The sequence below is a fragment of the Psammomys obesus genome, unplaced genomic scaffold (genome assembly GCF_907164565.1).
Source record: "Psammomys obesus unplaced genomic scaffold, mPsaObe1.curated_primary_1811, whole genome shotgun sequence".
Classification (NCBI taxonomy): Eukaryota; Metazoa; Chordata; class Mammalia; order Rodentia; family Muridae; genus Psammomys; species Psammomys obesus.
Window position 1 is genome coordinate 24,888,194 of NW_026596069.1, and position 23,491 is coordinate 24,911,684.

The following is a 23,491-nucleotide window of genomic DNA, read 5'->3' on the forward strand; positions in this document are numbered from 1 at the left end:
GTATGTATCCTGAGAGGCTGTCATAGTTAACAAATGTGTATATGGGTATGCAAATGTAGAGGTCAGAGCGGCAACTGTAGTGAATTGGTTCTCTCCTTGGACCATGTGTTCCCTGGGCGAATTGAATTCCCATTTCTTAGGCTGGGCAGCAGGCACCTTTTTATCTTGAACCATCTTTTCAGGTAAAGTCATAGTACCTTTTTATTAAAAAAAAAAAAGTGGTGGTAGTGAGCATGGTACCACAAGCCTTTAATTCCATAACAGAAACAGATATATGTCTGTGAGTTCAAGGACAGTCTGTTTTACATTGTGAGTTCAAGACAGCCAGGGCTACATAAAAGAGACCCTTTCTCAAAACAAATGGACAAATGAATAGCAACAAATTTCTTTTTTGTCTTATCACTTCATTCATATTGGTATGTCTGTATCCTTGTAAGTAAGTAACTTGGAATGTATTATTGGAATATAAACCAATAATGTATTTTTTTTATTGATAAATAAACTTTTGAAGTAGAGCCAGGCATGGTAGTACATGCCTATAATCCCAATACATGAGATACTGAGGCAGGATGTTTGTTTGTGTGTTAATGTGTGTATTCTAATAGGTGGGTTTTTGTGTGTCGTATATTTGTAAATATGAAGCCAGGACTCAGCCTCAGGTGTTGTTCTTTGCAAGCCGTCTCTCTTTTTGTTTGAGACAAGGCCTTTCGTTGGCCTAGAGCTTTCCAATAAGGCAAATCTAGGTGGTCCTGGAACCCTGGGGTCTGCCTATCCCACCTTCCTAGTCAACAAGTGTTGACTAGTTTTTTATGTGAGTTCTAGGAGTTGAACTTAGGCTCCCATGCTTTCATGGTAAGCACGTTATTGGCTGGGTCATCTCCTCAGCTTAGACTTAGGATTTTTTTGTGTTGTAATTTTGTTTGTAGATTCTATTAGTTAAATCTCTGCAAATGACATTGGGGGCAACAGAAATAAGTTTTAATAGTGTTGATGTGATATAAAAAAATCTTTGTCGATGTTAACAAGGAAGTAGTATGTATGAAAATAAATGTTACTGTTTTTGTTGTGCTAAGGATTGAACCTGGGGTCTTGTGCAAGCCAAGTGTGTTCTCTACTACTAAACTATTTGATACTCTTTAAAGGTTAGAAATCATGTGCTTCTTTACTACATGAGAAGAATCTGACATTGTAATATTTTTTTTTATTTTATTTTATGTGCTTTGGTGTAAGGTGTCACATCCCCTGGAACTGGAGTTACAGACAGTTGTGAGCTGCCCTGTGGGTGCTGGGGATTGAACCTAGGTCCCCTGGAAGAGCCGCCAGTGCTCATAACTACTGAGCCATCTCTCCAGCTCCCTGACATAAGTGAAAAGCCTCCAGTTTCTATTATTGAGACAGCAGTCCAAGTTGATTTTGAACTCAAGATCTTATTGCTACAGCCTCTTGAGAAATGGGATTATAGGAGTGTACCATGTGAATACTAGAAATGAGCCATCTCATAAATAATTGGACTAGATACGGTTTTATGGCTGTGTTATTTTTCCTCAGAAACTTTTTTGAAATGTCAGTCACGCGTCATACAGGTCATCCATTTGAAATGTGTCCATCATTATTCATAGTGTTATGTAATTTTAGAACACTTTCCCTATCATATAAACAGTCATGTATTAAATGTTACTGTTTTTCTAAACCATTTTTTTTTTTTTTTTTTTTTAGCCCTTAGAGATTTGTTTGATTCCATGGATAAAACTTCTTCTAGTATACCACCAATTATTCTACTGCAGTTTCTGCACATGGCTTTCCCACAGTTTGCTGAGAAGGGTGAACAAGGACAATATCTTCAGCAGGTAAACAGGGATAGTTTTTTATTTTGATAAATGAAAAACTTAGATGATCTTGTGTGTTTCTGTGTGTAAAGATGGGCACACACATGTGTATCTACACAGTGTGCATGTGGCGGTCAGAGGACAACCTCTAGTGCTGGTCCTTTGCAATTTTAGACTCTTGTTTTCCGCTGTGTGCTCCAGGATAGCTGCACACAGGCTTCTGAGGACTCCTCTCTACTATGAGTACAAATGCTCAAGCTACATGGGTTCTGGGGATCAAACGCAGGTCCTTATTCTTGGACAGCAGGCACTTTCTCCACTTAGCCATCTCTCTAACACAGAGTTTTCTGCACTCAGTAGAGTAATTGGAATATATTTGGAAACAGGTATCGGTCTGCTCTTGTTCATATCTCTTGCCTAGAGTGTGGGCTATAATCTTAGCTGTCATCTTGGTTGTTTTTAATCCCAGCATATTTTGTCACATATATTGTTGTCATATAAAGTTGTCCTTTTAAAAATTCAAGTAGGAGGAGGGTTAGGGTTAAATAGTTAAGCATACCTTAATATAAGTGAACCTCTGGGTTTGCTGAGTCTTCTGAAATTCTTTACTATTTGAAAAATCTTATATTGGTTTGGCTAAGGTAATTCTTTTGCAGATGATTAAAAATCCATTAAGGGACTGAAGGTCTGGCTCAAAGGCTAAGAGCGCTTGCTGCTCTTCCAGAGGACCCAGGGTTGGTGCTCATCACTCAGCTGCTGTAACTCCAGTTCCAGGGGCCTATCACCCCCTTCAAGGTCTTTGTGGCACCTACACACACACTCAGGAACATGCACACAAATAAACATTATATATTTAGACACATTTATATTCTATTTCTCTTCATTTTGTATGAAATGTATGTGCATGTAGGGAGGTTGTGCTGTGTGTGACATGGTGCATGTATGGAGGTTAAAGGTCAATGTTCAGGGGTCAGGGCTCAGTTTTCTCCTTTTACCATGTGGGTTTCAATGATCAGATTCAGGCTATCAGGTGTGGCAGCAGGTTCATTTCTCTTGCTTGTTGAGCTAGCTTACTAGTCTCTGTATATGGTGGGGGTATATGGTGGGGGTGGGAGGGCAGGGTGTTGAGATAGAGTCTTGCTATGTAACCCAAGCTGGCCTCCAACTGATGGCCACCTTCCTGCCTTATAGCCTTCTGAGTGCCAAGAAGAAGATGTGCACTGCTGTGTGAAGTTAACGCAGTGTTTGCTTGTTTCGAGACTGGGTTTTGCTGTGTAACGTTGACGGCCTGGTGTGTATGTTGATGAGGCAGCCTTGAATTTGTGGGCAGTCCTCCTACATCTGCTTCCCAAGTGTGGGACTGGAGGAGTGCGTCGTGCCAGCTCTGCTCAAGAAGTTTCAGTTTTTTGTTTTGTTTCCCAAGACAGGGTTTCCCTGAGTGACCCTGGCTGTCCTTGCTTGTAGAGCAGGCTAGCCTCAGATGTCACAGAGATCCACCTGCCTCTGCCTCCCCAAGTGCTAGATCACAGTCTTGTGCCACGGCGCCCAGCTGCTCGAATATTTTAAAAGAAGAAAACATCTTACTTCCCTAAGGAAACAATAGCTTGGAAGAAGTTTATAGACTAAACATTGTCATAGCCAGGACAAACCTGTCTCGTTACAGGATGCTAATGAGTGCTGGATACAAATGATGCGAGTACTGCAGCAGAAACTAGAAGCCATAGAGGATGACTCTGTTAAAGAGGTGAGTGAAGTGTATGGTGCTTAGACACGTTAATTATGCCACTTTGTGGGGTTTTGTTTTTGTCGTTTTTGTTTTCTTCTTGTCTTTTCCTCTGAAAGGCTTTAGATATCAGGCTGGAGAGATGGCTCCGAGGTTAAGAGCACTGGCTGCTCTTCCAGAGGTCCTGAGTTTAATTCCCAGGTGGCTCACAACCACCTGTAGTGAGATCGGATACCCTCTTCTGTCATACAGTAATATATAAACAAAGTACTCATGCAAAAATAAATCTTTTTAAAAAGGTAGTCAGCTGTTAGATGCTCAGTCTGTACTTAGAATTTGATGACTTGCATTTTAGTCTATTTTTAAATATAACCTATTTTTATTTGTTTATGTGTTTAATCTTTTGGTAATGTTTTTGAGTCACAGAATGAAATACACAAAAGGCCTACATTTATAAATCTCTTTAAAAAAAGATTTATTTATTATTTATACAGTATTCTGCCTGCATGTGAGCTTGCATGGCAGAAGAGGGCACCAGATCTCACTATACATGGTTGTGAGTCACCATGTGGTTGCTGGGAATTGAACTCAGGACCTTTGGAAGAACAGCCAGTGCTCTTAATCTCTGAGCCATTGCTCCAGGACCTACATTTAAAAGTCTTCAGTATGTATTAGTAAACTGGATTGTGTTGAAGTCTATAAAAAGTAAAACTAGAATTTTCTTTTTAATTTTGCAGACAGATTCTTCATCTGCATCCGCAGTGACACCTTCTAAAAAGAAAAGCTTAATTGATCAGTTTTTTGGTGTTGAGTTTGAAACTACGTATCCTTACTGAGCCAAGATTTGTATAGACTATTTATAATTTATAAGAAGTAAATTGTCACTAAAAAGCATAGTTGGCTGATTGGGATTGAGGGTAGAATTCATCAGGTTTCTATGCTGTGAATTAGGAAAATAGTCATTCAGTAATTTTGAACTTTAGATAAATGTATATACCTTAAGGATACTCATTATTTTTTTTCTTAAAAACATGTTTATCTGTGTATCTCATTAATTTATCTCATAGAGAAGTTTCACTTACATGAAATTAGTGTATTCATAATGTACACGAATTCAAGGAACTTGTTTTTCTGGAGAACATCTCTGTTGATCTTTAGATTATTAAGTTATGTAAGAACATATTTTATAAGAGTTTGTTGTGGTTTTTTTCAACACATACTTGTTTTGTTGATAAACTTGGTGAACAAATGAACATTCTTCAGCATCTTGCAGAATCTTTATTGGGAAACTAATGTTTAAAATAAATCAATGAATAACTATTAATAACTTTAGGATAATTTATTTTCTTCAAGATCAGTTAACAAATTGAATACCTGTTGCCACTCCTTAATTTGCAAAGCATGAAATGTACAGAATCTGAAGAAGAAGAGGTCACCAAAGGAAAGGAAAATCAACTTCAACTTAGTTGTTTCATTAACCAGGAAGTGAAGTATCTTTTCACAGGGCTTAAATTGGTAAGGAAATTACAGTTGAGCCTCATTTGTGGGTTCCACATTTGTGAATATGCCTATTGGCTAGAATTTATTTGAAAACTCAAAAGATGATCCTCACTATGCTTTATTGGTTATTTTCAGATGAGTTGAACATGAACAGATTATGTTTTGTTTTTTTGGGTGGTGTGTGTGTGTGCTTGTGTTTGTGTACATGTGTGTGTAGGTCAGAGGGCGACCTTTGGTGATAGTCATTTTTTGGGCAGTACCCACTTTGTCTTTAAGAGCAAGCTGGGTAGTTGTGGCACACACCTTTAATCTCAGCACTTGTGAGGCCGAGCACACAGAGACACAGAGACTCCTGATTGGGCTTGGCTGACTTGAGAGCAAGACCCAAGGCCCTGCCAGTCTCTTCCTGCCCAGGACTGGGGTGAAAAGTATGCTTTAAAAAAAAAAAAGGCTTCATACCGTCCCTCTTTGTTTTTTCATCTTCAGTTGCCTGTGATGCAGCTTATACGAAGATAAATGTTGCTCTGTTAACTGAATACCACTCTGTAAATGAAAAAAAAAAATTGCGGCTGTTTTTTTGGCATTCTGAATCCTTCTAAGTAAATACATTTTTTAAATTAAAAAACAAAACAAAAAAATAACATGGGTTCTAAAGATCCAACTTGGATCTCTTGCTTGTGTGGCAAGAAAAATACTGACAGCTTCCCCAGCTCAGTAACGCAATTCTTGAGGTGTGTGACACACAGTATTCCTCCACGAATTGCTCTGCCTTCTTGGTTTAGTTTACCCACTGTAGAAACATGTCCTTTGTAGTGTCATGCTTTTTTGTTGTTGTTGGTGGTGGTGGTGGTAATTTTGGTGTTTAGAATTCCCCACAAGCATATAGTATTCCTAAATGCGAGGATGCGTTAATGTGCCTTATGAAAAAGAAAATGCATTAATGCTGAGGTGAGTGTGAGTTAGGTGAATTACGATGTCTTCAGAGGGAAACACCCCACAAGCTTATCTGTTGGTTTGTTGATAGACCAGAAGTTTGCAGGAATGTACCGTGGTTCTCCTAGGAACATGGCTTGGTATTTACTGATTCATTGCTCATGGTGTCATCAATAAACACAGCTGCTCTGAATACTAAGAATTACCTGTGTATTTGAAAGTCAGTCAAGTAGGCTTTTATCTCATGAAGCATTATTATCATAGATGTTTCATATTTCACTGAATTCAAGTTAGGGGTCATACAAAATTAACTATGAATGTTATTGAGTTACTGAATGTTACTGAATGCCATGGTAGGGATTATCAGGCAGTTTCCTTAATTTTTTTTAAATTTATTTTTATTTTATATACATTGGTGTTGAGATTTATTTATTATTTATACAGTATTCTGCCTGCATGTGTGCCTACAGGAAAGAAGAGGGCACCACATCTCATTATAGATGGTTGTGAGCCACCATGTGGATGCTGGGAATTGAATTCAGGACCTCTGGAATTGCAGCCAGTGCTCTTAACCTCTGAGCCATCTCTCCAGCCTGGTTTTCTTAATTTTGTGAAATTATAGCAAAGCTTACTTCAGAGACCTGATGACAGCTTGATAGCACTGGATTATGTTCACACCAGCTTGTGTGTGTATGCTCTATGTAACCCGGAAATTGGCAGTCCTCTTGACCCAGCCTCCGTGTTGCTGGGGTTACCGTCCACTGCCATTCTTACTTGCAACTATACTTTCTTGAAAAACATATTTCTGAATTTTTTCTTTATAATTTTAAAGATTTTATCATGTTTGGGTGTTTTTGGTTTTTCCCTTTTTTGGTGATGGTTTCTCTGTGTAGCTTTAGCTGTCCCGGAAATGACTCTGTGATCAGGCTGGCCTCGAACTTAGATGACCTGCCTGTGCCTCTAAGCACTGGGAATAAATGCGTGCTCGACCACCACATAGCCATTTGTTTAGATTTTCTGAAGTCATTTTACCCCATGTGCTGAAGCTCCACAGTGGTTTCTTTTGTAGTGTAATTGGTAATTTTTTAAAAACCAGACTTAAATTACATAATTATAAATAGTAAGTTCTTTTAGTTCATACTTGTTTAGTTTTGCTAATTTGCTAATATATGTCATATTGGCAATAATAGATAATCATTTTTACAGATGATTGTTTCCTAGGTTTTCAACATGCACTAATTTGTGTCATTTTACATCACTCTGAAATGGAGACATTAACAAATGTGGCTGGAGGAGATAAATTGTATCTAAACACTCCCTCCTATCTTTTAGATCAGTGGTTCTCAACCTTCCTAATGCTGTGGCCCTTTAACACAGTTCCTCATGTTGTGATGACCCTAACCATGAAATTATTTCTATTGCTATTTCATAACTGTAATTTTGCTGCTGCTGTGAATCATAATGTAAATATCTGATAAGCAGGATTTATTATGTCCAATCCATGCAGTCCCAAAGGGATTGTGACCTAAAGGTTGAGAACCACTGAGTAGATTAACAAGGTTGTGTTACTACTTCTCAGACTTAAAGTTAACCTAGTGACGCCGGCAGCTTTTACACGCAATGCACAAAGAACAAGGGTTTCCTACCTTCTCTCAATTCCTCCTGAGTGTTCTGATAATTCATCGATGTAGGGTGGCAGGAGTTTTGTTATTTAATAACAGAATGTCTTCTCTTGATTTTGAGCAACATTGTATTCACAAGACTTCTAAATTAATTTTATTCTTTCATATCCTAGTTGTAGATCCCTGCTTCTCCAAATCCTATTCCCCATTTTCACCCTTACCACTCTACCTTTTCCAATCCACTCCTTCCATTTCCCTTCAGAAAGGGGCATGTTTCTCAGGGATATCAACCAAACGTTGCATGTCAAGTTGCAGTAAGACTAGGCATCTCCCCTAGTATTAAGGCTGGACAAGGCAACATAGTGGGAGGAAAATGTTCCCACAAAGCAGGCAAAACAGTCAGAGATAGCCCCCTTTGTCTCCCACTGGTATGAGTCCTACAAGAACACTAACCTGTACAGCCATAACATATGAGCAGGGGGCCTAGGTCAGACTGACGTCGGACTCCCGGATTGTCACTTCAGTCTCTGTGAGCCCCTATGAGCCTTGCTTAGTTGATTCTTTGGACTGTGTTCTTGTGGTACCCTTGACCCCCTCAAGGAACTTCTTAGTATACATCATATGATTCCTTGTAAGTGTTGAGTAAAATCTTGAAAAAAGCTTCCCATATCATGTTTATTCTTGTTTTTCACTGGTATAAATCCACTGATGAATTATTATTAAGAAATGCTGTTTTTAAAAACTAGATAGGTGGTTTTGTGTTGCAGAAAAGAGTTTTAAAAGCTGATATTTGGTTGTTTGTAATGTTCTTTTTTAGCGACTTCAGGAAGAAATTACTAAACAGTCTCCAACATTGCAGAGAAATGCTTTGTACATCAAATCTGTAAGTTATACATTTCCTTCTGATACTGCATTCCATCTCATTGTAAGGGCAGCGGGGCCAAGGAGGTGGCTCAGCAGGAAAATTACTTGCTGTGCAAGTCTGAGAATTGGAGTTTGGAACCTCAGAACTCACGTAAAAGCTGGTGTGCATGGCTTCCTGCTTCTAATCCCGAGACGCTGAAGGTGGAGCTGGGTGGTTGGACTAGTCAGAACAGGGAGTTTTGAGTTCAGCACAGACAGAAAAGGTAAAGAGTGATTGAGAAAGGCGCCTGCTGTTGACTCCAGCCATCCGAATGCCGCTCATGCTCGTGCACTTGCACACGTCCAAGTGCCTACACATTTGTAAACGTGCATACAGATATACATGCTGACGGCCACTCACTCTGTACATGCGTGCAGAAACGAGAAAGGCTGACATTAACTCACCTTTGTTTTTAGCACCTGAGAACAAAAAACACCAAATTACATGGCCTTAGATATAAAGGATTCTTTTCCTCATTGTTTTCTTAGTCTAAGATCAGCCGGCTACCAGCTTACTTAACTATTCAGATGGTTCGATTTTTTTATAAAGAGAAAGAGTCTGTGAACGCCAAAGTTCTTAAGGTAAGTAATGAATTTTAGTTTGTATATTAAATATAATCTCTGAAGGCAATTCCTAACCTGTAGATGGTTGTAGATGGTTGTGAGCCATGTCGTTGCTGGGAATTGAACTCAGGATCTCTGGAGGAGCAGATAGTGCTCTTAACCTCTGAGCCATCTCTCCAGTCTCCCCCCCCCCCCCTTTTTGTGTTTGAGAATTTTCTACATGCAATTTGTTTCGGTCAGATCTACTTCTTTCTTTCTTCACTCATCCCTATACCTCTATTCCCTCCCAATTGCATGAGTTCCACTGTGATGTCACAGATTTTTATTTTCAACTTGACTTGAATTATGAAAGCCACATGGCCGGGAGCCTCCCAGCACGAGCGAGGCGGGAGCAGTTGGGTCAGTGCTGCACAGAGAAGCCTGTTACGGTGGGGGTGGGGGAAGACAAATGATTATATGCATTTTAAATAATTGTCCTTTGCACTTATTTTTCTTTTGGTATGTTACAGGATGTTAAATTTCCTCTTATGTTGGATGTGTATGAACTCTGTACACCCGAACTTCAAGAGAAAATGGTTTCTTTTCGGTCAAAATTCAAGGATCTAGAAGATAAAAAAGTGAATCAGCAACCAAATGCAGTACGTTCTTTTTGTTGTGTTTTTACTACTGCTATTTAAACTTTCACTCAGTGCTCAGCAGTTACTATTAAGAGATAATCAGCCTGCGTTTCAGTTAGGAAGTCCTTATGTCTTGATGCTGGTCTCTTTAGAGACGCGTTAACATAGTGTAAGAAGATGGCCTCTGCTGTGGTAAAGCAGCTCTTTATCATCTTTGCCCTTTAGTCTGCAGCAGACATGTATTTCACAGGAGGTCTCAATTTCCTCATAAGTGATAATTTTCCTGGTAAGGCATTTTAATCCTCTTGATAATAGAATTGGACATATAGAATATACCTTCTTAGTCTAGTCCTCCATAATTTTGCGTGCTTCTATAATTTTAAGAAAGTTACTGAATGAAATTAAGCTCCCATCTTTTAAACATAAACTTTTGATTTGACTCCTCATTCATAATTCTTAACTTCCCAGGAGTCATCCACAGGTTGTGTGTGTTAGTAGCTATGTTTTACTCCTAAATAATTTTTCCCTATGTGGGTAATCTATAGTTTAACCATTCTTCTGTTTAAATGACATTTGCATTGTTTTCAGTTTTTGTCTATTGTGAATAAAGCTGGTAAAAAATGTTCATTTCAGAGGTTTCATTTTCCTGGAATGAATATCCAAAAGCACATTTGCTGTGCTCATGGTAACACACTCAGTTTTTCAATAAAGCACAAACGGCGCCTGCTTTATGCCCGTCAGTAGCGAGAGGCTGGTCCGCAGCCCGGCCATGCTTGGCTGTTGTTGCTAGTTTTCATTTGAGCTGATGGATAAGTCTGTGGTGCTGCCTTAATGGTGTTGACTGTTTTTCTTGTTTTGGTTGCCATGGTCCTTTGCTGAATTGTCTGTTCTGTTGTAGATTGTAATTCTTGGCTGTGCAGATTGTGAGCATATTTCCCAAACTACTGTAGTTTTATGATTTCATCCTCCTAATGCAGAGAAAAAGTTTAAAGAGTTTTATAGTTTGTCCATTGTAGGTATTTGATTCATTCTGGTTTAACTTCTATGCGATAAGGTATTCAGATCCATTCTTTTGGATATGACTGTCCAGCTCTCCAGCATCATAAGACAAACAAATACAACAACAAAAAATAAAACTTAGCATTTGCCAGTTGAACTCTTGTAGAATTTTTGTAGCTAATTGGTTGACAATAGATATGAATGTATTTATGAAGTTATCAATTTTATTCCATTGGTTTTTATTTCTGTTCTTTGGCCATACTACAGATGTTTGTTTTTGTTTGATAAGAAGCATGGGGCTCATGCTGGCCATGAATTATCTAGATAATTGAGGCTAGCCTTGAATACCTGATCCTCCTCTGCCTTCAGAACTCCTAAGTGCTGGCAATACAGACATGTGCCATAATGTCTTAAATAATGCAGTTCCCTTATAAGAATTGGGCTTGTGTGATCTCCAGCTTTGCTCTTTTTAATGCAAATGGCATCTCTTTCTTTGTTGAAATCTTTATATGTTGATCTTACATCTTGAGATATCTTTTTCCCCCATATTGTTCAAACAGACTGGATAGAATTGTTTTCTATTTGATGTAATTATTTAAGCAGTCAGTGTCTGGAGACTTTATTTTCAAGTTTTCTAAGGTTTGATTTAGTTTCCTGAAAGTACAGGACAGGTACTCATTACTCATGAGATCTGTTTCAGAATGTATTTGTTTTTGTTCTTACATAATTGACTAATTTCATTTAGCAGGTCACATTTGTGTACGTAATTGTTCCTGGTGTTATTAACTGTTTCACATCTGTAGGGCAAATCTAGCCCATTTCTTTACTGATAGTTATAATGTGACTTAGCTTTTTGGGTGTGTGTTTGTTTGTTTGTTTGTGGTAGTCTCTGCCCCTACAGGTTCACAGACACTGATTATTTCCATACAAGTTCGGTTAATAGCATTTTGAGAAAGTTAAGGAATTGTTTCGTTTAGTGTCCTGGAATACCATTAACCTCACTGCTAGATTCTCTGGTATATTAGAATTTTAGTTAGTGGCTTAACATTAGCCATATATCCAGGGAACATGTTACTATATTGCGGTAATATTGCATAGTATTAAAGAGTAGAGCCTTTGGCTTTGCAGTTTTTGTAAGTGTAGTTTATTGCTTATTTTGCAAGGCAGACCATTATATTGTCTATATTCAGTGATTTGTAGACAGTGGAAATATTTATAAGATTATTCAACCAGAAAGTATTCGTCTCTGAAATCACAATTTAAAATTTATTTTTTCTCCTAGAATGACAAGAATAGTCCCCCTAAAGAGGTGAAGTATGAGCCCTTCTCATTTGCTGATGGTAAGCAGAGGTCTCATTTGTACACATTTCAGTTAGAGTACGTATTCTACCATTTATCTCTTTAATCAGACATCATGATTTTTTTTAATTATTTATTTATTTGTTTGTTTTGAGAAAGGCTCACTCTGTAGTCCATGATGGCCTGCATTTCACCATGTAGCTAAGGGTGGTCTCAAGGTTATTTTTGTTTACCTGCCTTAGCTTCCCAAGTGTTGGTATGACAGACATAAGCCGCCATGGCTGGCCTAAATTGAGGCTTCTTGAAAAATAATTTTCTTGCTGGGCCTGGTGGCACACGCCTGTAATCCCAGCTACTCAGGGAGGCAGAGACAGGCGGATCTCTGTGAGTTCGAGGCCAGTCTGGTCTACAAAGTGAGTCCAGGACAGCCAAGACTACACAGAGAAACCCTGTCTCAAAAAAAAAAAAACAAAAAAATAATTTTTCGTAATGTAACTTAAATAAAGTGGTACTTTTGGATGTACTGGTATGGGAAATGGACCTAACTGTAGCTCTGCACCATATGTAATGTCCAGTAGAGCAGTATTTACTTCTCCAGTGTTAACGTGATTGTTACTTTGTCTGAGAAAGCACATGTCTGTTTGCTGTTGTCTCATCTGATTCCTCTCAGATATCGGCTCCAATAATTGTGGATACTATGACTTACAAGCAGTGCTAACTCACCAGGGAAGATCTAGCTCGTCAGGTCATTATGTATCATGGGTGAAAAGGAAACAAGGTAAAAGTATCATTCAATTGTTAACTGCTACTTGGTTATTGAAAACTTAATAGCATTGTGGATGTTTATGCTTGTGAACTTGCTCATGCCTTTTAAAAATGAAAAAGAATTGCCTGTAGTCTGTCCGCAGGGATGCGTGCGCACAAGAGTATGCATGTGTGAATAGCCAGAGGTCCATGTTTGGTGTCTTCCTTTACCACTTTCTTGACGGTTTCTCACTGAGCCTAGAGCAAGATTGAGCTAGACTGGCCGGCCAGTCAGGGAGCCAGGCAGCTGCGTCTTTCTTCAGCCCCTCAGCACGAGGGACAGGACAGGAGACCACCACGCACAGCTTTTGCCTGGGGATCAAAGCTTCGGTTCTCTTTTGCGCAACAACTACTCCACTCACTGAATAAACTCCACAGTCCCTTCTCTGTGTTCTTCCAGCCCTCGAGCTGTGTTTATCCTTTATATCCAGATTTACAATTCCAGCAATTACAGCTGAGAACGTTAGCTTAAAAATGAGTTTCCAAAGCAAAAAAGTCATAAAGTGGTATGGATTTACGCCTTGTCTTCCTGTTGTTTAGCTGTATCTTATTGTATGGCTGGATTTTTGTGTTTGAGGTGGGCTTTTTCCTTTTCTTCTTTTTGATACTGGGATCACACCAAAGATACCTTGTATATGCTGAGCACCTGCTCTGCAACTGAGGTACATCCCTAGTTCCTTTGTGTGTCTGTGTCTAGGCCTGCATTGGCACACATCATGAAGGTCTGGAGAACTGCAGAGTATACTGGAAACAGTGAGGGCGGATTGGCAGATCGTACATTAGAAGTAGTATTGAGATAGCTGGGATGGCATGGAACTCTTGAAATCATCTCACACTTGCATGGCCATAGGCCATACTTACAAGAGAGCTGTCATAGTTGGGTTGAATACTGTTGCACATCAAACCAGTTCCTTCTACGTAAGAACGCTAAAAATAATTATGTGCTGTCTTCTTAATTTAGATGAATGGATCAAGTTTGACGATGACAAGGTCAGCATTGTAACACCAGAAGACATCCTGCGGCTGTCAGGTGGTGGGGACTGGCACATTGCTTATGTTCTACTTTACGGGCCTCGAAGAGTTGAAATAGTGGAAGAAGAAAGTGAACAGTAACCTTCAAGTTAGCTATTTATGCCTAGGTGTGAAATAATTGTTTTTGTTGTTGATCATTTCTATAATCTTGAGCTCTAAAGGGAACAAGGGAGAACAAAACCAGGCCACTTGTGCATCATCAATCTAAGACTACAGAAATTACACTTGGGCACTACCCTGTATAAAGGTAGCTGGAAGACATCCTTCATAATCTTACTTTTTGCATTAATTCTCAACAAATTCTTAGCTGAAGTTCCTTTTTTCCTTGCCTTTTCAGCCCAAGACGTAGCAATGATGTTTATTGCACACCTATTTGTTCTTGCATGGTTAATATCACCGTTCAGTAGCTGCCTGTCCTTTGCCTTATCTAACCCATACTTTTCTAGGAAGGTGGAAAAGGAAGTGTTGCTCTCCCATCGTGTAACTCAGTGCTGCTGTCCACATCCCATCACCTGGCGCAATCAAGTATTTGTCCAGACTGACTGTTGCTGGCCTTTCATGACTTTACAATAAATTGTGATCAATAAGAACACACTTGATTATATACTTATTGTGTCTCTAATGTACTGTGGTTTATATATTTAACTTTACATTGGATTTTGTAGTAATCATATATGTAAAGCTGCTCTGGTTGGTTATTTTTAGAAAATGAGGATATTTAATAATAAAAAAATAAGGAAAAAGAGGGCTGAATAGCTTTTGAACTCCTGTCTTTAGTGTTAGAGCTTGGCTGAAGAGTCAGATGAATTCATTCCTATACAGTTTCTGCAGATGGCTAATAATCTTAAGCTGTCAAGCATCCATATAAGTGTCCTTTCAGCTTGGCCAATATTATTTGAAAAGAAATACAAAGTTGTAAGAGTGACAGATTTCTTTGGAAACTGGATTCTGTGATCAGTTTCATTTTGTTGTTTCTATTTTCTTCTCCAAAGACTGTATGTCCATCTCAAAATTTAGTATTAGTGATTTTTAAAATTAAGGTATACATTGCCAAGAGTATTTGAGTATGATCAGTTTATGAATCTATTCTGATTAGCCAGTGACTTTCAAATCGTTAAATGTTTTAGGAACCTTGATTAATTGCTAAAAAAAGGATGAAGGATTGAATACTAGTGAATTGGTCTGATTTTAAGTTGAGTATTGGTTAATAAAGTTAGAATATCATGACATCTTAGACCTTACGTTGCAATGCTCTGCAAAGTATGCTGGTACCTGAGATTCCTGTGAATAACGAATCTGTAACACTGGAATAATCAGCATTTCCGGGATACTCCTGTAAGTCTGGTAACTTAAATGCTGTTAGCAATAGAGACCCCTCACAGTGGGGGAGTGAAACATGGCATGAGGAGTAACATTCTGTGCACTGTAATGCTTTATGTCATGTCCCCTGTGATGCAGTCTCTTATTATTGTCTCATTTGCTAGAACAGTTGTGGAAGGAATTTAGCGCCTGAGTTTTCCTACTAAACCAGATGAGGTGGGCTTAGAACAAATATCTAAGAACCATGTTTAGAATGTATTAAAAATGTAAAAACTTTATCATTACAAAAAGCTTGGTGATAGTTTGATTTTAAAAAAACATTCCAAAGATATTCTTTAAAGTAGAAATTGGATTTCCACCAGTATTGTTTTAAATAAGGGGGTGTTAAGTGTTTTAGAATGCAGCCTTGAACGTAAGAAAGACGAGGCAATGAACACTCCCCTTCCTTCCAATTCCTGAACGTGCCTTATTTTTCTTAATGTACACAGAGGCATCTGGAGCCTAGAGATGGGCTTGATCATTGCTTCCCTAGCTAGAGTGAGGTCCAAGCAAGAGCACTTAGCGTGGTCTGCCCAGCAGCCCTTCAACAGTGACCTACACACCCACAGGGAGGTGCTGTATGGGAACAGAACAGATAGATGACAGCCTGAACTTTAGCCAGTACTGCACATGGTCTGCTTGCTATCACATACAGCTTATCTGAACTGACAAGAATCCCCGAGTCCTTAAGGACTTGAGGGGTTGAGTAAGTGACTTTTATAAAGTTTCTAAAGGAGTGGCTGGGTCTTTGGCTCCACTTCGTGTACAGTTAAGAGACTGGCAAACACTGCTTTGGCCAAGCAGCACCTAGTTTAGGCTTTGCAGGCCCCTGGATGTCAGTTTGAACTCTAGTAATGTGAATACGGCAAAGTGACAGTAAAACACTTAACAGACACTGTTTGCTGATCCTCTACAGCTTGAGAGAAAAGAACAGTACTAAGCCTTCAGGAATGTCATCCTGGGATTTCAGAATAAATTTCATAACTAATAGCACACAGGAAACTAATTTGGGATAGGAATGGAACATACTCGTACGTTTTTAACTTCATTATAAAAATACAAAAAGTAGTTTGTAATCCTGAGGTCATTTTACTTTGGCCTTTTTCCCACGCCACCCTCCTATATTTAAAACTGAGGCAATGCCTGTTCTGTGTGTGGTTCTTGGAGCACCAGCCAACTGTACAACAGCTGTTATAAAAGTGTTTATTGTTTACCAAAACCAGTGGACCTCTTATCAAATGCTGCTTGGTAACAAAATCTATCACAGTTTAATAAAAAAGAAAGGAAACAAAGAAAGCTAACTATTTGTCTCAGTGTCGTTAGTTAGACTTTCTGCAAGGTCACTTAATCCAGACTTGTTTAGTGCACTAATCAGGTTGTCAGCTGTTGCATGAACTCCTTCTTGATCTTGCCAGGCCACGAGGAGCTGCTTGGCTCTCATCTTCATGTCTTCACTGTCACACTCAATCTGCCTAATTTCAGAGTCTTTAATTTCCAAGTAAGGGGCCAGAATCTTCCATTGTTCACCAAGTTTGTTGGCAAATGACTCAATCTGCTCTCCTGTTACAGGTTTGTCTCGCCGAACATCAGGACCTAGAAAACAGTATAAATTATGTGAAAAATAGAGGGACGTGCAATTCTAAGTACTGGAAAGAACTGCAAAGCTAAAGAGGCCCCTGGGTCTTTTTAAGCCTTTACTATAAAACTTAAAATTCTCTACAGGTTTCAAACCTCCTTTAAAAACAAACAAACAGAAAAACACCACAATTCAGCTGACACTCAAAGTTGTTTTAATTAGACTTTCCCACAGAGGAGACATTCTCTCCAATCCCCACGAGTTAGCAGTTTAAGGCTCTGCTGTAAAACATAACTTCTTTTCCTTTTAAAACTATCATTTCCAAATTTCATCCTATAAATATATTTTAATTTAGTGATTTTTTTCTAATTTCTGATAAGTCAAAAGCAGACCTGAGATAAAATGGTAAAAGTGAAAAGTAGATCGAATTAGATCAAATAACTCTCAACAGAGAACCCCAGTCTTTTCCAATTTTGTAAAATAGCCAAGAAAAATCCATTCTTACTTTCATTTTCCTTCAATAAAGCATCATTATCTTCCTCATCTTCATCCTCACCTGTTTTTATTTCTTCAGAAGGAGGCTACAGTAAATGAGAAACAATGATGTTTAAAAGAACACCAGTTTCTAGACAACTGGAAATTCTTTTGTTTATGTATGTAATTAAAAGGCATAAGATTCCCAGTAATGGACCTCAAATCCCCACAACCAACAGGGCCCCTCATTTTGGGTAAAAGGAAGACTGAGAATCATGAACAAGCCAGTTTGCAAAAATACAAGCTTTAGTCAGTATTGTCTAAGGGGCGATAGAGATTGACTGTGTTCATCATTACCATACTGTAAGAAAACAGTGGAAAAGAGCAGAGTAGAAAGTTCTGCCAGGTACTCCCACTCTTAGACTCTGCCTTTGACAAAAGACAATAAAACACATTGGCAAAGAGGAGAAACTGATCTGATTTACCGCAGATAGTTTTAACATGTTCATAAGACTGTACAGAAAATTCCTACTCTTAGTTCACATTTTCTCTGTAAATGTATATTCAACAATCCCCTGCCCCCACTCTAGTGGTCTCTAGGTCACTATTTTTGCGGTATAAGTTAAAGTGAGTTCTGCGCAAACAGTGATAGCAGTTTAAAAATAGATAATGTCTACTCCAGGAAGTGGGGAGAGAATGAAGTGTGTCACTTACTGGTAGTTCCTTGGCTAGCTTTATTACCATGTTTTCGAGATACTCTGGCAGGCTCTTAAACTGCTGGTTGGTTGGCTGGAAGAAGTGAGGACTTCTCCGTGCTAAGAGTCTGAGAGCTCTCCACCCATAATTTGAATTGTTCACAGCTCTAGAAGAAGAGATGTTAGCCTTGTAAGTTATAGTTATCCATTGCCATAGTTCTTTTCATGTAACAAGTGCCACATGAAATTTTATACTCTATTGCAATAGCAGCTCAAAGTATACCATCTTGTACTTTGAAAGTGTGTATTTTGCTTTATTTTAGCAAGTTAATCAATAGTCTGGGTCCCTAGTCTTGGCTACTAGACACTATAAACCATTCATCGGGGCTGGAGTGATGGCTCAGCAGTTAAGAGCACTGTCTGCTCTTCCAGAGGTCCTGAGTTCAATTCGCAGCAACCACATGGTGGCTTACAACCATCTATACCCTCTACTGCCTTCTTAGAGCACTAACATGCATAAAATAAATAAACAAACAAGCAATAAAATAAATAATAAAAATAATATAAAGTATATATTATATATTTTATATATGTTATAAATTTATATAAAACAATATAAAAATATGAATAATAATAAATAAAAAAGAAGCCATTCATCCAGTTATACAGAAGAAAAGAAAAAGGAAAAAATACTTAGTATCCATATCTGTAATGCTGCCTACAGATGTGAGTTTTAAATATTTCATTAATTTTGTAAGAGTTTAACATGGTAATGTAACTAATACAAGTTAAAGATCTTCAAAACCTGAAATGTTTTAAAGTCTAACATCTTAAAATGCTTACCTCCTGAGGTCTAAAATGTTCCAAATTTGGGGGGGAGGGGGAAGGAATCTGAAATCTGAAAACACTTAATGGCTTCGAGTACTTTGAATAAGGCTCCTATTTAGAGTTGTATTTGTGGAACAGCTACACAGTTGACTTACTCTCAACAGCTACTCTTTTGAGTACTTAATGTCAACCTCAATGCATAAAAAAATAGCTCAAAATGCCAAAGGAGCAAATATCCAGTAGCCACAGTAATGATACACTGATGTCCAAAAAAAGAATGGGAAATTGATAAACAAGGACCTGTGAGAAATCCTAATCACAATACCCAACCCCCCAACGATGAAACTGTAGGAACTACAAATGGATTCTGCTTAGGATTCTTTACCCACGGCACAATCCCCAAATGCAAAGATTTGCAAGCTGGTTTATTTAGTGGTCTCTCATTAATTGTGGGATATACAGTTAATCTTAAAGATGAGAAGGACTTTAAACATGGCTTTAAATATGCTCGTGCATATTTTACTTTGTTATTCTATTGATAGGCTCTTACTCTGCAGGTCAGACTAACTTCAAAATTAATCCTTTAGCCTCCTGAGGGCTGGGAAGTCTATGTCTGTGCTACGAAGACTTCCCTTTGTATATGTGTGTATATGTGTGTGTATATGTACTTATTTTGGGCAGGGTCTCACTCTGTAGACCAGGCCGGCCTCAAACTCACTATCCACCTGTCTTCTGCTTTCTCAGTGCTAGGATTAAAGGTGTGTGTAACCATGTCCAAAACTGTTAGCTATCTAGTCATTTGCCTTACATATTTTAGACTTTTATAATGTATGTGAGTGTTTTGCCTGCATAGTTATCCATGTGTCATGTATACAGGGCCAAAGAAGGTCAGAACTTGTCAGGTCCTCTGGAACTAGAGTTAAAAGATGGTTCTTACAGCCACCATGTGGGTGCTGGGAATCAAACCTGGGTCTTCTGGAAGAGCAGTCAGTGCTCTTAACCTCAGCTATTTCTCTAGCCTACATATTTATTTTAGAGACCACTCTCTGGTACATGGAGAATAGAACCCACAGTTAAAGAGGTTGGGGTATGTAGAAACTTACCATGGTTTCAAAACTAGTAATTTATATGGTATGCTAACTACATGCTATATACATGGATCAAAATGAATCATTTGATCTTCAGAATAACAGTAAAGTGAGTGGTTACTGCTTAGCAAATGAGCAAAGAGGCACAGGGATGGAAACCGACGTAATCTGACAAGAGGGCCCTTGCTTTTCCTGTTAGGTACACAGTGTTCTGACTACATGTGAGCCAGCAGGCCAGAACAGGTCACCAGATCTCATTATAGATGGTTGTGAGCCACCATGTGGTTGCTGGGAATTGAACTCAGGACCTCTGGAAGAGCACAGTGCTCTTCACCTCTGAGCCATCTCTCCAGCCATGGGGGCTTGCTTTTAAATCGTAACTCCAGAACATCTTGCTAAAAACTAAAACTGTGCTGTCACATGGAAAACTTGAGAGAAAAGATTGCGAGTCTTAAATGTTAGCCTAGAAATTATGAGTAAGGCAACAAATGTGGAGGCAGGTGGAGGGCAGCAAGGTGTGAGTGGTTCCACAGATGCTGAGAAAGGTGCACTGACAGATGCTGTTGAGCGGAAAACAAGAGTGCTACAGGAGCCATTCCCGTGAGTGGAGTGACAGGAACACAGCTTTCATGAACTGACAAGAATGGGAGGGGGGTGAGGAAGAAGGACAAAAACTAAGATGTCTAGCAGGAGCAAATGCTGTGAAGAACAAAAGAGGTAACAGAGGGAGCTGTGAGATGAGGGCTGAGATGCTGGGAGAGCCAAAAGGAAGTCACTGAAACGGTGTTACAGCAATGTGACTACCTGGATAAACTCACCTAAAAGTACTACTTTGCTGACTTAATTGTAGCATACAGAGGATTCCCAAGAACACATGCTGAACATTAGCATCGTTCATTAGAACATTACTTACTTATATTCACTTTCAACCATATTTTCCGGATCTGCTTGTTCAATGGCTTCTTCAAAGAACTCCTCCAGAGTTGGCATGTATTCTCTGGTCAAAGTAAAGTAAACAGTGAGGTTCATGTGTAAGACTCTAAAATGGTGGCAATACGAATCTTAACAGTATCTATATGTGCTCTTACACCTAGGACCTAAATGCAGGGACTTCTTAAGGAAACACAGACTCAAAGCTAAATTCTAAAATGGGACAAGAAAGAAGGTATAGGTCTAAAAACTATTCTGCCACCTTTGTTATAACCAACATGTTGCTACAGGAAAATGAGCAAGGTTGAATAGCATTTGAACTCCACCAGCAAGTAGGAAAATTTCACTGTATGTCCTTATACCAGTGTTGTTTTTATTCATACCAGAATTAACTGTGCCTAAATCAATAAGCCACGCTGAGACTTTAATGGCAGAACTCATCTACAATGATTGACTGGTCAATTTCTCATCCTAAAATTTTTTAAGAAATAAAGCTTAGGCAAATATGTACTCTGGTGCATGTTTTTCTTTATTGTTAGTAATAGTATTTTCTTCTTGTTTTTCTGAGACAAGGTTTCTCTATGTGTATCCTTGACTGTCCTGGATTTGCTTTGTAGACCAGGCTGGCCTGGAACTCACAGAGATCTGCTGGCCTCTGCTTCCCAGAGTGATTGGGATTACAGGGGTGAGCCACCACGCTTGTTTTATTTTTATGTAATGACTGCACTTAAATAATGCTTTCTGTTTTGAAGACTTCTGTCTCCATATCTATCTAAGCTCTGCCTATCATACCTCTATTCTTTTAGTTTCAGCATTTTCATATCTTTGTTTTTAATGGATGTCTTACTTCAATCTGTCTTTGCATCCGGAAGCCTGATTTTTGTTCATTTGAGTTTAAACTGTATTGTCTGTGATTTTTGGTACTTGATGCTTCTGTGGGTCGTTTTCTCTCCCCCCCCCCCACTTCTTCTTTTTTTTTTTTTTTTTTTTTTTTTTTTTGTGTTCCCCCCCCCCCCCCCCCCGGGTATCTCCAGTTTTTTTTTTTCTTCCTGTTTTCTGTTTACATTCTCAGTTACTTTAAAAATTATATATATATATAAAATTTTTATATAAAATTATATATATATATAAATTATAACCCTTTGAGGCTAATTTTCTTTTGTTTCTGAAGCCTGCTATTTAATTTTACTTTTGTAGGCTCTTTTTTCTTTCTCTCATCCTTCATTTTCCACATAAACAGATTTGGTTTATCTATTTAAACCCATACATCTTGAGCCAAAGAATTTATGCCTATAAAGTCCTGAGTCTTTCACACTTTTATGTTCTCAGTGCTGGGTTTTGCCTGACTTCCTGTTGTAATCTTTACAGTTTTAGAAGTAATCCTTTTTTTTTTTTTTTTTTTTTTTTGAGGCAGAGGTACATTCTGTGTCCCAGACTGGCCTCGAACCACAGCAATCCTTTTGCCTTAGTTTCCCAGCTGAAGGGATTACAGGTATGAACTACCAACTATCTAGTCTTTTTTGATAGTGCCAAGTTTTTCTTGTTTTCTTCTGCTACTTCTTTGTCTTTATTATCAGAAATATATTTCAGATAATATCAGCCTTTATCTGATTCTAGTTTTATTTATTTATTTGTATGTATGACTATTCTGCCTCCATATATCTGTGCACCACTCGTGTTCTTGGTACCAAAAGAGGGTGTTGGCTCCTCTAGGACTGGCCAAAGTTGAGTGCTAGAATGGAACCCAGGGCTTCTGGAAAAACAGCAGCATTCTTAACCACCAAGCCATCTCTCCAGCCCCTATCTGATTTCTCATAAAAGAACGGTAGACTGTTTCCTAGACTGTTTTTTAATTTGAATGGTTAGGATTTTTAGGCTCCATCTTAAAGGTTTGACCTTCAGACAGATTTTACCACCAGCCTAGAATTTCCTAGCTGATTTTTAGCTTTGGGTTCCCAATTGCTGTTGGTACTAGAAATGTCAGCTGCGTGAGAAAAGCCTGTTCTTGTTTCTCAGAAACCATAGCAGAAAAAGCTATGGATTTCTGAGGAACAAGAAAGCTAAGGAAAGCTTCCTGGTTTCCAGTGCCAGGGAGGTATATCCTGTTCTTGTCTCTCACTGCTTTCCTTCCTTGGCAGGCAGTGTCCCTGCTGACATCAAGAAGTCATGCTCAGGCTCAGTCATCTTCTGCATTTCTGAAAGTATCTCAAACTGGACCATCTCACTGCTCACTAGCTTAGAATACCAAATCAACCCAAAGTCACTCTTTTGGTATTGAGTTCCCATTTCTTTCATGAAACTTTTATTTTCTTGTGTTCTCTAAAAATTTTCCTATATTTCTAGGTGTTCATTTTAAGGCAAATCATATTCAGTCATGCCCAAAGTCAACCATGGCTAAAAAATGGTTCCATTCTACTTTACTGAACATTGAGAAAAAAAAAAGTTTTACACTTACCTTGTCTCTGATTTACAGGCTTCCATATTATCAGGACAGAGATTCCAAAGCCTTGTTAGCTCCTCACTACAAAATAAGGCAGGTGTGACTTTATACGTAGCATCCTAGGACATCATAGGCTGCATCTATACATGGGTAGTGAGTGGGCTTGGGGTGGCGAGAGTAACCTTTATGCAAGCATATATTTTATGATACCATTTTAGAGAAATTGAATCACAGTAAAAAGTAGAGAATTAACTTAAAGGTAACAGAACTGAAAGATCA

General features: G+C 38.6%; 2 protein-coding genes across 3 annotated transcripts in view; one reads left to right on the forward strand and one right to left on the reverse strand.

Annotated features, from left to right (window-relative positions):
- Positions 1-14,414, forward strand: part of Usp14 (ubiquitin specific peptidase 14) — a 31,778-nt gene extending 17,364 nt beyond the window's left edge. The window contains exons 7-17 of one of the 2 annotated variants that reach the window (XM_055625316.1): positions 1,717-1,847; positions 3,490-3,570; positions 4,287-4,372; positions 4,950-5,064; positions 8,422-8,487; positions 8,997-9,089; positions 9,581-9,709; positions 11,970-12,027; positions 12,657-12,764; positions 13,752-13,929; positions 14,269-14,414. In XM_055625316.1, the coding sequence (XP_055481291.1) occupies positions 1,717-1,847; positions 3,490-3,570; positions 4,287-4,372; positions 4,950-5,064; positions 8,422-8,487; positions 8,997-9,089; positions 9,581-9,709; positions 11,970-12,027; positions 12,657-12,764; positions 13,752-13,903 (1,019 nt within the window). In that variant the 3' untranslated portion in view covers positions 13,904-13,929; positions 14,269-14,414. Of the gene's footprint in view, positions 1-1,716; positions 1,848-3,489; positions 3,571-4,286; positions 4,373-4,949; positions 5,065-8,421; positions 8,488-8,996; positions 9,090-9,580; positions 9,710-11,969; positions 12,028-12,656; positions 12,765-13,751 lie in introns of both variants that reach the window. The other variant, XM_055625315.1, reaches the window with a different exon arrangement.
- A 1,956-nt stretch (positions 14,415-16,370) lies between these two features.
- Thoc1 (THO complex subunit 1) overlaps positions 16,371-23,491 on the reverse strand; it is a 36,608-nt gene continuing 29,487 nt past the window's right edge. The window contains exons 11-15 of the mRNA XM_055625731.1: positions 23,228-23,293; positions 20,756-20,839; positions 17,946-18,093; positions 17,263-17,338; positions 16,371-16,774 (exon numbers count right to left, since the gene is read on the reverse strand). Of these exons, the coding sequence (XP_055481706.1) occupies positions 16,479-16,774; positions 17,263-17,338; positions 17,946-18,093; positions 20,756-20,839; positions 23,228-23,293 (670 nt within the window). The 3' untranslated portion in view covers positions 16,371-16,478. The remainder of the gene's footprint in view (positions 16,775-17,262; positions 17,339-17,945; positions 18,094-20,755; positions 20,840-23,227; positions 23,294-23,491) is intronic.